The sequence below is a fragment of the Hibiscus syriacus genome, unplaced genomic scaffold, assembly GCF_006381635.1.
Source record: "Hibiscus syriacus cultivar Baekdansim isolate YM2019G1 unplaced genomic scaffold, ASM638163v2 tig00005459_pilon, whole genome shotgun sequence".
Taxonomy (NCBI): domain Eukaryota; kingdom Viridiplantae; phylum Streptophyta; class Magnoliopsida; order Malvales; family Malvaceae; genus Hibiscus; species Hibiscus syriacus.
This window is the reverse complement of record NW_024062058.1, coordinates 923812-936950: the sequence shown is the minus strand read 5'-3', so window position 1 is coordinate 936950 and position 13139 is coordinate 923812. Positions and strand designations below refer to the sequence as shown.

General features: G+C 37.6%; 1 protein-coding gene, 1 long non-coding RNA gene and 1 pseudogene across 2 annotated transcripts; 2 read left to right on the top strand and 1 right to left on the bottom strand.

Moving 5' to 3' along the window:
- Positions 1-17: 17 nt before the first annotated feature.
- LOC120199557 (serine/threonine-protein kinase-like protein At3g51990) lies at positions 18-1790 on the top strand. Its single transcript, XM_039200595.1, has one exon. The coding sequence runs from the start codon at positions 175-177 to the stop codon at positions 1564-1566; it is 1392 nt and encodes a 463-aa protein (XP_039056526.1). The 5' UTR covers positions 18-174; the 3' UTR covers positions 1567-1790.
- Positions 1791-3541: 1751 nt separating this feature from the next.
- Positions 3542-12655, bottom strand: LOC120199554 (annotated as a pseudogene).
- Positions 4751-5538, top strand: LOC120199556. Its single transcript, XR_005523468.1, has 3 exons — positions 4751-4761; positions 4940-4946; positions 5404-5538. It is a non-coding gene; the product is annotated as an uncharacterized LOC120199556 (long non-coding RNA).
- Positions 12656-13139: the final 484 nt, after the last annotated feature.

The window sequence follows — 13139 nt, the reverse complement described above, 5'->3', positions numbered from 1 at the left end:
GTTCACCGTCTACTTTTGCCCTTCAAGCCTTCCCAGATCTGTTCATGAAATGATTAAAGTCTCGAGTCTTGAGGTTTGAGGTAATTACTTGCGAAATCTGTCAAAATTTTGATTTCCAGCTTCGCAAGAAATCGCTTCAAGAATCGAGAGTCGGAAAAAAATACATTTTTTTTGATGGGGTACCTTTCTTGCAAAGCAGAATCTGCAGTCTCTGTAATCTCGGCCTCCAAAACCACCCAGAATTCATCTTCGAAAGCCGACACAAACAAGCATGAAAAACCCATCAAGATCCAACAGTTCGATTACTGTGACCTTGAAGCCGCCACCAATGGATTCTCCGACCGAAGACTTCTAGGCAAAGGTAGCCATGGCGCCGTCTACAAGGCTGTTCTCAAGGGACGCCACGTTGCCATCAAGAGACCGTCTTCGAGGAACCAAGAAACCGGTCACGAAACCGATAACGAGATCGAAATCTTGTCGAAGATTCGGAGTCCCAGATTGGTTAATCTCCTTGGCTTCTCTAATGACGCTAGAGATCGATTATTGGTTGTCGAGTTCATGAGTAACGGCACATTATATGATGTTCTTCACTACAATTCTTCAAGGCCTTTGAATTGGGGTCGAAGAATTCGATTGGCTTTGCAAGTTGCCAAAGCCTTAGAGACGCTGCACTCACAAAAGCCTCCGATCATCCATAGAGATGTTAAATCTGCAAACGTGTTAATCGATGGCAATTTCAATGCAAAGTTGGGTGATTTCGGGTTGGCACTCAGGTGTGTTGTCGATGATTATAAGCTTAGATCAACACCACCAGCTGGTACTATGGGGTATATTGATCCATGTTATGTGACACCTGATAATTTGAGTACAAAAACTGATGTTTTCAGCTTTGGGATCTTGTTGTTAGAGATTATAAGTGGTAGAAAAGCTATCGATGTTGCGCATTCGCCGCCTTCCATCAATGACTGGGCGATTCCTCTTGTGAAGAAAGGGAATATTGTTGCTGTTTATGATCGGAGGATTTCACCTCCCAAGGATCCTATAGTTAGGAAGCAGTTGGCCGTCATTGCGGCTAAATGTGTGAGATCCTATAGGGAGCGTCGGCCGACGATGAACGAGGTGGTTGGTTGGTTAACCGGGATAAGCAAGTTGGTTCCTTTGCATACATGGAATGGTTTCAACAATCCTTGTATGATGGTGGAAACTATGGGGCGTCCGGTTGAATCTAGAAACGTTAAAGAGAGTTCGGATGCAGTCGACGGTACATACGCCGCCAAGGACTCTCGCAGAGTCTATTCCGATTTAGGGTTTAGGAGCAACTTGATGGAACTTATGGGCATCACTAGTATTGATGAGGCTGAGGCTGATGCATCCTGTACTCATAGGTTCGATAACAAAAGATATGGTAACCAACCGAGAGGTCAACATAAGAACATCGGAAACGAGAATTCCGTTTTCGGTTTGAGGAGGAATCATTCAGCCGGGGAAGGTCGTGAGCCCTTTTCGGGGGAAGGCGATGTGTTCTCTCGATCATGCTCCACTTCTCAGGCTGTAGGTGACATTTAGTTCATTATGAAAAATGTTTTACATATATGATTGGCAATGGAGAGTAAAACGCGACACTGTATGTGAGGTTTGTTTTGATGATTTCAACCGGTCCACAATTTCAAGGTTGTTTAAAATTATTAATACGTTGGTGTTCATTTTTCAATGCAAATGCTTGATTCGGACAATGCTAGTGTCCATTTTATAGGTTTTTAATCCAAGGCATATATTCATTCATACACGAGTATCCAAAAACTCATCAGTCGAATCTGCTGTTACAAGAATCGAATAATTGCCAGAGTGGTCCTTTTACTTTTCCCGGAATCTTCAACCAAGTAGTGGTCATCTTCAAGGCTTCCAATCTGCAAACGGAAGCAAGGGATTGTTGTGTGAATGAATGCATGATGATGGGTTTTAGTTTTAAAATCCGAAAATAGTACATACTTTGATGAACCTGTTCTTTGTGCATTCCTGAAATAGTCATGATATTATATAATTCTTTTTGCGGAAAAGCAAAAGATCCCTCATCTTCATGGAGGGGAAAAGTAAACAAAAATGTTTCTGCATTTTGAATATGAAAACTGGAAAATTCACCTTACCTACTTTAGAATGGTCGACTCTCACGGGTTTCTTTATCATTTTTTAGTTGCCTATCTGAAGTTGTTCTAAATATTATTCCCTTGTCACCGATCATTACGTTTTCCAAAAAATACATTTTATTATCTTTTTGGAGGAAGGATGAGTATACAGTGTCCACTACTTTAAGCATCCATATGATCACCAGCACAATGAAAATGCGAAGTCAGAAGATGGGTAAAATATCAACTTCCGAAATGTGAATAACACGAAATAGGTGGAGTTGCTGTTGTATTGAATTTTGGCTGTCCGAGAAAGAGATAGTACAGGCACCCAAGTTGGCTACTCGGGTCCATTCTGTTGAGAGTCATCGACCCCTTATTTTTGAGCTGACAATTTTTTTTTTTTTAAAAAAAGACAATCCCAGCATTAAGACAAGTAGAAAACGATGACCCAGAGCAAAAATTGTTTCAAAAGGTGCAGATGTGGAGAGTTGAGAGGGAATGTGTTCTTCTACCAAATATCGAAAGGGCTTTACAGCTCGGGCAGAGTAGCTTTTTCAAGTAGATATCATCAACACTGTTGAATGAGCCCACCTCTGCCTAATTGTTGGGTGAAGTTTTATCGGGGCACTAGAAAGCCAACCATCACAATGGTCCATGGAAAACCAAATGTCTATTCCATTCATAAAAGCGGAATTTGATCTGGGTTATTCTTTTCATATTTTTTTCTTCAATGACTTGCAACTATTTGCAATAATTAGAGGTGGAATATTTGAAACTAGGCACGAACCAATCTATTAAAGTGGTTAAAGAAATCGTTTTTATTTTTAAAGGTCATGTTTCAAGCATTAGCTACTAGTAGTGGTTAAAGGAATCATTTTTATTTTTAAAGGTCATGTTTCAAGCATCAGTTGATTAAACGTTCATTATTAAACAATTACAAATATTTAAAAATATAATACTTTGTAATCACCTTAGCTTAATAAAAAAATACTTGAAATTAGACCCTAATTAATTAATTCCCCATCAAGACCCAAAAAAAAAGTAACTTGTGAGGAATTGGTTTCTTTTTTGTTTCTTCCCAATTTGTGGAAAATGTGAAACACAAACAAAAGGACCACTTTTGAAGACTCGAGAGCTGAGGTTCAAGAATGGTCTTCGTCCCAACGAATTGAATGCTTTTACTTCAAGACAATTCCGAATAAAGCCAAAAGTTTCACCACCGTCACAAATGGATTTATTTTACAGTCAAATATCATAACTGCACCCTGAGTTTCCCTGGAGCATTCTACAGATCAATTCCGAATCCTCGTGAATGATGTACCAGTGGATAATTCTAAAATACAGCTCAAAAAGAAACTGATGATGATGGAATGGACACAAACAATCAACTCAAATCACAAGAGCATCTTATAAAAAAAAACATTCTGTTTCCATATTAATTGATAAAAAAAATGGAAAGCCATATGGTTGTACAGGTAGGTAATAATGGTCCACGCAGAAACCAAACAATGCAACAACAGCATGTCACTCCAATTTGCTCACTAATGGAAATTCTGGTCCAATAAATGGGGGGTGAAAGTGAAAACTAAGGGAGCCAACCCTACTTTCTCAATACTACAAAATGTCTAACGAGAAAACAATCAAAACATTATGTCCTGACAACTATTTCCACTAACTGCTTTGAAAAAGAGAGAAGAAAAAAGAGTATTAATGTGAAAGGCAAGCATTTTAGCAGCAAGCATGTAATGGACCAAAAGAACCAAAATCCTGCAGAGAGAAGCCATTCTTGTGCACATCAAATGATTTATCAGTGCCCAAGTGCGAGACCGCATGAGGAAAGAAAATTAAGGACTTCGGATTCCATCCTCGGGGATTCCGTGCATTGTCATAGCTTATCTTACGTTCTGCCTTGTCTTTATCATCCGCTTCAGAGTTGCAAGCCAAAAGTTGCACTCATCCCACTCACTCGTAGTAAGAAGAACCTGTTTCAGGGAAGAGATAAAAAGTGAACAAAAATTGAAGCACTTGTAGTTGCCGACATCATGAAGAAATCAGAATAAAAATTCATTCCCCACCATACCTGGATTTGCAGAGCTGTACCAAAATCATTGTTGTCCAATGCCTGGCAGAGCTGAATAAGTTTGTCAGAAGCATTTTTTGAAATGTCTCCACCGTTGAGTTTGGCGAATAAGGCACCAATTTTCTTTGAATTGTCTTCTATTTCACGCTTCTTTGCCGGGTTTGCACGGGCACCTTCCAGTGCTTGGGATGTCTCATTAAAAAGTCTAGTTATGGTAGTGATTACAGGTTTTTGGTGAGCTGAGAGTAGCAAACAAGGTAAAGTCGTTCCCAAAAGTATTTATATCAGCACATACAAATATATATATATATATATATATTCATTTGCTGGCTTGCTGACATCCTTGAACAGATTTGATTGATTTGGGGAGTTCAAAGCCACAGATTAGAGTGGACTATGCAAAAACATGAGGAATAACTATGCAAAGAATATAAAAGAAATTCACAGTTACAATTTTGTGACAATCTATTATATTTCGTAAACATTCTACTAAGGGGTAACAAATTAAAGATAAATATTACTTGTTTTTTTGGATAGTAAAGCACTCGTTCTGGAGTAATTACCAGGTACATTTGATGTATCAGCGGTCTGCACTGTTGGAGCAGCTGCAGGTGCTGCAGCTGGTTGTGTAGGTGCTGGCTGTGCACTGCTGGCTGGTTGCATTGGGCCCATACCAGGTCTTTGAACAGGTGTGTTAGTAACTGGCATAAATCCCCTAGGTGCTGGGTGGGAGCTACAACGTGTGGCATTTTGGGCCAGGACCCGATCCCATTGGTGATGGGACAGGTGTGAATGAACCAGCCCCAGGGGGAGCAGGATAAGTAGGATCAGCAGCACCCTGAAAGCCATGCAAAAGAAATTCAGTATACCAGTACTGAAATAATAACTATGGTATTGACCATAAATTATATGTAAAGATACACACAGGATATAACTGAGAACCCAAGGTAGTTGGCTGTTGGTATTGATCTGCATTTCTTAGAACAGGAGGGTTTGAAGGAACAAATGGCCTAACAGTAGGCTGCGTGGTCTCAGGTGGAGAAGAAAATGTTGTCTGGAAGAACAATAAACTTTTAGTCAAGCATCAAGCTGTATATACTAAATTCAAAAAAAAATCAAGCATTAAGATAAAATAAAAGCTAGAAATAGCTACTAAGCCAGAGTCCAGAGATATAGTGCTCATTTTGAATAGAAAAGAGCATTTTCAATGCAATAGCTAATCTTCTTTCTGTAAATACTCAAGTCATTTCTTCAAAACAGAATATGCAAAATATCAAATCCAAACAAACATATGATGCTGGTTTGGTTCAGATTTTTTATTTTTCCAGTTTTATCCTAAACTAGAGGATCTCAGAGAAAACCAGACTTTAGACATTGGCAATAAAAGCAGTTTCTCGGTAGAAAAACTATCAAGTCAATCAAGATCAAAAGCATTTAGCTGGAAACATTTGCAAACATATAATTGTCCAACGCTAGTTTTAGCCTGGCCTTGCTGTCCTAATTAAATCCAATCTTTCAGTCAAACAACCTCTACTTCTTAGGCAACTACTACCTGAGAATACATCCAAATGGATGGTATGATTCATAGAAAGTGAATGAACATATCCATTAAGCTAATCTGTAACTAAGTGCTGAGATAGCATTCCAGGTCAAAAGTAAAACCAGAAGAAAACAAAAAATATTATTACAACTAAGTCACTGGTTAGAGTCAGCCATCAAATAGAGTTCTGTGCACAAAACGAAATCAAATACAGTATACCTGAGAAATATGAGGAGCTTGGGTTGGAACAAACATGTTGGCAGGCGGTGCTTGAGGCATATACGAGGGAGGAGCATATCCTCCATATGGAGAAAAAGAACGCTGATAACTTTCATTATAAGCACTACCAGGAACACTAGGCTGAATTTGCGAAGCAGCTGAATCCTAAGCAATGATGAAAAGCAACCCCCAAAAAAGCCATCGACAGTATCAGAACAGATTATCAAGGAGTACTCAATCAAAAACAGACCATATTAAAGAAAAGTGCAAGATAAAGCACCGGATATAAATGTTGTGAAGGCTCAAAGGCTGGTCCACCTGTTGGACGAGAGTTCTCAAAAAAAGCAGTTTTAGTTTCTTCCACTGCAAGATAAAAATAGATATCTTCAACAATAATATATTAATGGACACAAAACTTGGCTCACATCAGTAAGCTAATTTCATGTCTTAAAAACATTGCTAGTCAGTAGTCATGAGAAAACGAGTAAAATAGAACGAAAGAACCTTGGACACCAGAAACATGCATCTAATAGCGACTTAATCTAGAGCATCAATGCTTAGCACTCAATAATTTTCTACCAAGTCAACATATTTTGACATGTCACTAGCACAAGCATTTTCACGAGTTATTTGAATAAAATAAATTAGCATGAGTAGATCAAAAACCCATATGCAAAACCATTAAAGCATAAACCATTGTCCTTCATCTAAAGCACATACCATGTTCAGTAGAAAGTGCTATACGATCTTTTAAGATCACTAGTTCGGGTGACAGTTCATCAGAACCCAATAATTCTAAGTATCCCATTGCTGTTGTTAAAAGTCCTTGACTTGCCAAAATTTCAGCATATTTCTCAACGAGCTTGCACAGGGATGCACTAAATCGCTTCTGGCCAGTTGCCAATGCAAGGACAATGGCCTTTTCCATCAAATCCTAGAAGACAATCATCAATTGTCAGATTTCTTCCCAGATTGTTGTTTTCTAGACATTGCTAACTTACCTGGAGAAGATCGACATAAGATTTCCCATCATGTGCAGTTGACAGGCGCCTTGACCAAATCTCTATTGTCTTATCAATATTTCCTGCACACATGTAACAGAAAGTTGCTGCCAGAGTATTCCCATTGACCATTAGTTTTGAAGCAAGCGTATCACAGAGTACAGTCCACTCCTCTCTCTGTGCAAACTGCTCATCGAATATGATTAATAAGTCCGTAATAATAGCAATAACAAGTTATATCATATGTTAATAAAGCACTATACATCATCTAAAATAGAAACTTACTGTACAGAGGAGCGCTAATGTTTCTTTCCAGAATTTCGAAGGCCTGGTGTTGACAAGGCTCATAAGATCATTGTTCACCATTGCAGAGACAACCTAAAGCAGCAGAGTTAACATGATTTCCAAACATACAAAAAAAAGAAAAGCAAATTCGCAGCCAATGTAAAATATAACTCAATAAATGATTAGAACCAGAATTCCTATTTATACAAAGATACATATGATTAAACCATTCACTGCCAAGTAAATATAAAAAGTTAGTTCACCTTCACGTATGGTGAATGGCTCATCTTAAGATACTGATCACGTGTGCTCTCCCATAAGGAGGGACCACCAACATGAGCAATAACTAACGCATCAGCCATTTTATTTGAAGCAATGCAGTAAGAAACTGCTCCCTTATAGTCACCCATCACCAACGCACGTTGTACAGCATCATCAAATGATGGATCTGAGCTTTCCTCCAGTCCGTCTGATTCTTGAGGTATTAAATCTGTGCTAGAAACTGTGCTCTCAACAGCAAAATTATTTTCAGAAGTTGAAACGGGGGTATCAGCTTTGGGACTTGGAAGATTGTTGAAGAAATCTTCCCCATTATCCACTGCAAATGGGGCAGCCTCTTTCTCACCCTCATAGCCCGCCTTGTCTGCCACTTTATCCTCAAGTGTAACATCATTTACAGACTTAGAGAGGTCATCTTTTACAGTATCCTTTTCTTCAGGTGGATTAAAACCAAGATGCATGAGCAACTTTGTCCTGGCTGTCCCATCATCTTCAAACATCACCTTCAAGAAGCCCCAAGTTTCTCGATCATCAGCAGATCTGTATAGAATTCCAAATGAACCACCAAAAGTATTAACTGGTAGAAGCAACAAATTGTTTGACAAAAGAAGAGAACAAAATAACTACAATTCAGATGACATACTCAGACTCTTGAGCTTTCTTTTCGCATAAAACCCTTAATGAAGATCTCTCCGCATTCTGTATCACTGATTCAAATTCAGATGAAGGGCTGACCAGACTTCCTTCAGCATCTAAGTTATGCAAAAACACCTGAAAATAACATATAGGACAATAAATTCCAAAAAAGATGTCAGTACTCGGTGGCATTTAAATATAATATTTTTTTTTTTGGGGGGGGGGGAGGGGAATATTTACCTCAGATGACGCAGGACTACCTAAACCAGATAAGCCGAGGGCGAAATGATACAACTTTTCCTCCAAAACCAAAAGATGCCCCAACAGGACGTTTATACCATTTTGGAGCTCTCAAAGACACTGCAAAAAAGGAAATACCAATGAAAATATATATTCATATTATCTTAGAAACAGAAGTTGTGTTAACAGAGATCAAGAATAATGACTAGAGAGCAGAGTAGACTCATATCCACCAATCTTCCCTACTTATATTGGCAGTCACCCATTTGTTTCTCCTTGACTACCAAAGCTTAATGGAGTAAGGTCAAATATTGATAAAGATGCAATATATACAATCATACATGGAGAACAAACCAGAATCAAATTGAAGGCTGCCAAACAGTTCAAACCAACTCGGCAGTCAAAAATAAAAATATCAGAAATAAAAAAATGAATTACCTGGACCAAAATCGCCCTCCCCAACACCATATCGGCTACAACCCTGCAGACCCAAAAGTGTTAAATCTAGGGTTCAAGGTGGAAAGAGGTCTGAGAGGCATAATTGTTGGTACTGGACAAGTACTGTTTTCTAAAAAAATACCATCAAGAACAATAAGCTTAAAAGAATTTGCCACCTTAAATTACAAAAGAACTAGTCCCAATAAGATACATAACATGCCATCCCTAAACACGTGTATGATAATGACAAGCAAATTGCAGTTGATGTGTCATACAAATGTCCAACTGCTAAGAAATCTTGTTCAACAAAAAAGGTAATTATGATAGAAAAGATAACTTAAACAAGGTCACACCTCAATATTGTAAATGCCAATTTTTCCGTCAAATGATGATGCTGATATTATTCCCGGTATCTTTGGATACCAGTGCACATCAAAGTTCCAGTTGGTACTGGCAGGCAATTCACAGACAACCTATTATCCAAAAGAAAAAAAAATCACAATTCAGAACATTCTTGTCTGATAAAAGAACCGAAAGATCTTCAGAAGAAAAGCCTAAAGCACATATCAACAATTAGCTCATTCACCCACCTCCCCAGTAGCTGTATCCCAACAAATAGTCCGATTGTCTTTGGCACATGTGAGTAAATAAGAGCTGTCAGAGGGACACCATGCCATTGCAATTACACCTGGAACCAAAAATAAAACAATTCCTATTTAACTGCAGACCACAAAAGAGCTAGAAATTAATGCATAAATAGAATAGGGAGATGGATAACTATAAAAAAAATGCATATACAAGCAAATAGACAATATCCTAATTTATCATGGATCATCCAACTACGAAACCTATTCAGTCTTAATATAATTATCAGTCAAACTTTAGGAAGCTAATTACGTACATTTCATATTCTATGGCCAGCAAGCAGCTTAAAAGAAAACAGATAATAAAAAAAATTAGCCCTTCCATTGTAATTGCAATTCTAATTGAAAAAAAAAATAGGTAACTGCTTTTAAAATTCAAGAGAGTGTGAAAAGCAAAATAGAAAATACTCAATAGCATAATTCTTGTATCAAACACAGAAACAAACATCGTAAGCAAAGAAGGTAACAATATCACCAAGTTTAAAACAATGCACTAACTTGTCAAGCACCATTACCTTTTGTGTGCCCTACAAACTCCTTCACTGGTGACATAATATTCCGCATGTCCCAAAGCTGTTTGCAAAAATGCCATAAATTAACAAAATTCCCAACAAATAGGAATCCTCAACAGAAGCAATACCATAAACAAGACCATTACCCTAAGAGCTGGAAAGCCATCTTCATCAGATGCAACAACAAGTTGAGTGGCAACATCAGGATGCCACTGCAAAACAGAACATCGTCTTCTTATGGAATCTGCAAAACTGTAATTAAAAAGGGGAAAAACAGATTAGGTCAAACGATGTGCCATGTCAAAACAGAAGATTTGCTTGGTAGAACATGAAATTTACCTTATCACTGGTTTTTGCTTCTTCAAGTCCCAAACAACTGGAAAGATAAAACAATAAATATTATCTTCCTGGATAAGGCTTAAATAACAAGACAAAAAATCTCTTGTTCATTCATTTACTCACCGGTTGTTCCATTATATGAAGTTGATGCCAATATATGCTGAACCTTGCTATTCCAAGAAAGAAATGAGATTTCACCTTGAGTGGCTGAACCGCTACCCTGTATGATCACCAAAAAACTTTCAGATGCCTCCAGGCGTTTTTCCCTTTCCTTTTTTTTCTTTTCCTTTTCCTTTTTTTTTGGGGGGAGAGTAGACTGATATCCAGAAGAAGAAATAGTATACCTAAAAGGCATGGAACGAATACACAGAAGGAGACACATACCCTAAGAGGAGGAAAATGAGAGGGTTGTGCAGGTGCTACCAAATCCCATATGCAGATTTCACCATCATCTGCCCCAGATGCTAATAAGTTTGGAGCAATTGCATTGAACTCAAGGCCACGAACCTGATACATGGGAAAGGGAAATAGTAAACATACCATGCAATCTTCAAATGCTTGAGAAAAATATCACGTATTTGAATCAAGTGTTTATTACAGAAAATAGAAACTCACAGGCCCTTTGTGCCTTGAAAGATGACTAACAAGAGCTTGTTGTTTTGCCTCGGACCTGGGGAAATGAAGCAAGAACAAATTACTACTTTAATTATATATAGAACCCAAAAGAAAATCTAGTAGTAAATTAGCAAAAAGCTTCTGAAAAGAAAAATATGAAAGTAATCAAGTCCAGATATGTCGAACACAAAGACCCTAAACGACCAGGTAAAAAAGTTGCCACTGCCATAAGGAAGTGTCCCAATAAAAACCAGCTAATTTGGGGAAAAAACCTCCAGAAAGATGAAGTAAATATTTTACTTTCTGACTGTTAGACCCTGACAAAATACAGCATGGTTCTAACATAACCAGATACCAGGAAATAAAAATGTTTACTTCTCTTTAACCAGATTCTATAACTCATTCAGTCATAACCCTGGACACTATAATCTGTCCAAGTTACAATTCAAATACTGAACAAACACAGAAACATAACAAAACAAATATGCCAACATCAGTATTTGGTTCTAAACTACGAACCTCCAATTATCTTTAACCACCATTCCTAATTCCTAACAGCCCAAGAATAACATTGACACACGAGAGAAATGCAAATCATGGCTGTAGCCTACACAAACGGAAATGCAGAAAAGACATAGAACAACAAACCAACATCCATTTTATCCACCTTACTCCAGCTCCACAAACAAACAAAGCACAAAATTTTAACATAGAAGTATATTTCAAATAATAATTCATCCAGAGTAAATTCAAGTTTCAACCAACAATTCATCAAAAAACAGTTACAATAAGTAATCTAAAACTCACAAATCGTGGGCACATTATTACAAAATGAAACCTGAAAAGCCGTAGCCTTGAAATAGCTACAAAATTAGAGAAATCCCGCACCAGAAATAAATCAATGCCGATTAAACAACAGAACAATTTAATCTCAATTAGCTCCAAAGGCACAACATAGTCCCTTCACACAATGTTTTACACTTAAAACCTACAATATATCCAGTTAACTTATAGAACTAAAAAAATACACAGTTAATTGCAAACATTTCCAATTGAATCGAATTCAAAGTTAGATAAATGAAATGTAAGCACAAGAAAATCCGATTTACCGGATCAGGTTTAAGGGATTCCAAAGATCGATGCCGCCATCAACAAGGCCACCAGCAATGAGCCCAAGCGAAAACTCATCGGAACCGGATCCGTTCTTGCCCCAAGCCACGCGGTTAAACCGCTCTGAGCTTGGGCACTCGCCTACGAGGGGAAGCTCGCGATCTTCACTCTGGAAATCAAACTTGAAGATCTCGAGATTCGCCGATGAACTGAAGGACAGATCCACCGCCCCAGCCATCGTCCCTGCCGCCATGTACGGCGCATCCGGCGCCAGTGCCACTGACGCCGATCTACTCACCCCTTTTATACACGCCATTGGATTAAACGAAAGTTTCACGGTTTCCTACCCCCCAAAACGCCTATCAATTTTCTGTAGATACGGTGACAAATAACCAAATAACGAATAACAATTACAAATTATCAGCGCGAATTAATATAAGATCCGGTTCGGAAGAAAACGATGAGATTTTGGACAATTAGGATTTGATCTGATTTTGGAAATTCAGAAAGAGAAGAGGGGATCAACGAGGCAAGAAGATCTTATGAGCGGAACACAGTGTGTTGTTCCCCCCCCCCCTTTTTTCTTTGCGAAGATTTTATATTTCTCTTTCTTAATCTCTTTCTTCTTTGGTCAAATTATGATTTTGGTCTCTTTACTATACTGATTTAGTCTCTATTCTTCGCTTAATTTGATCTCTAAATGTATACTGCGATTAGTTATTCAAAATAATTAATAATTCCAGATAAAATAATGATACATCTGTTTCTTAAAAACAACCCCACGGATCATACTAACATAACTTCTTTCATGTTGGAATAAATATATTTTATAAAATAATCTATTTTAGTATTTTAATCGAAGTAATTACTTGTATTAATTGTTAATTAACATTTAAAAGCGTAGGATTAGATTAGATTAGATTAATAATAGTCAAGTTTCTATTTTGACCATAGCAAAGGACCAAAACATAATTTAAATTGTTATTTCTTGGGTTGAATTTTTACAATAATAAGGTTGGAGAAAAAATTTTTAAATTATTTTTTATTATTATTTAAAATAAAATAGTTGAAAATA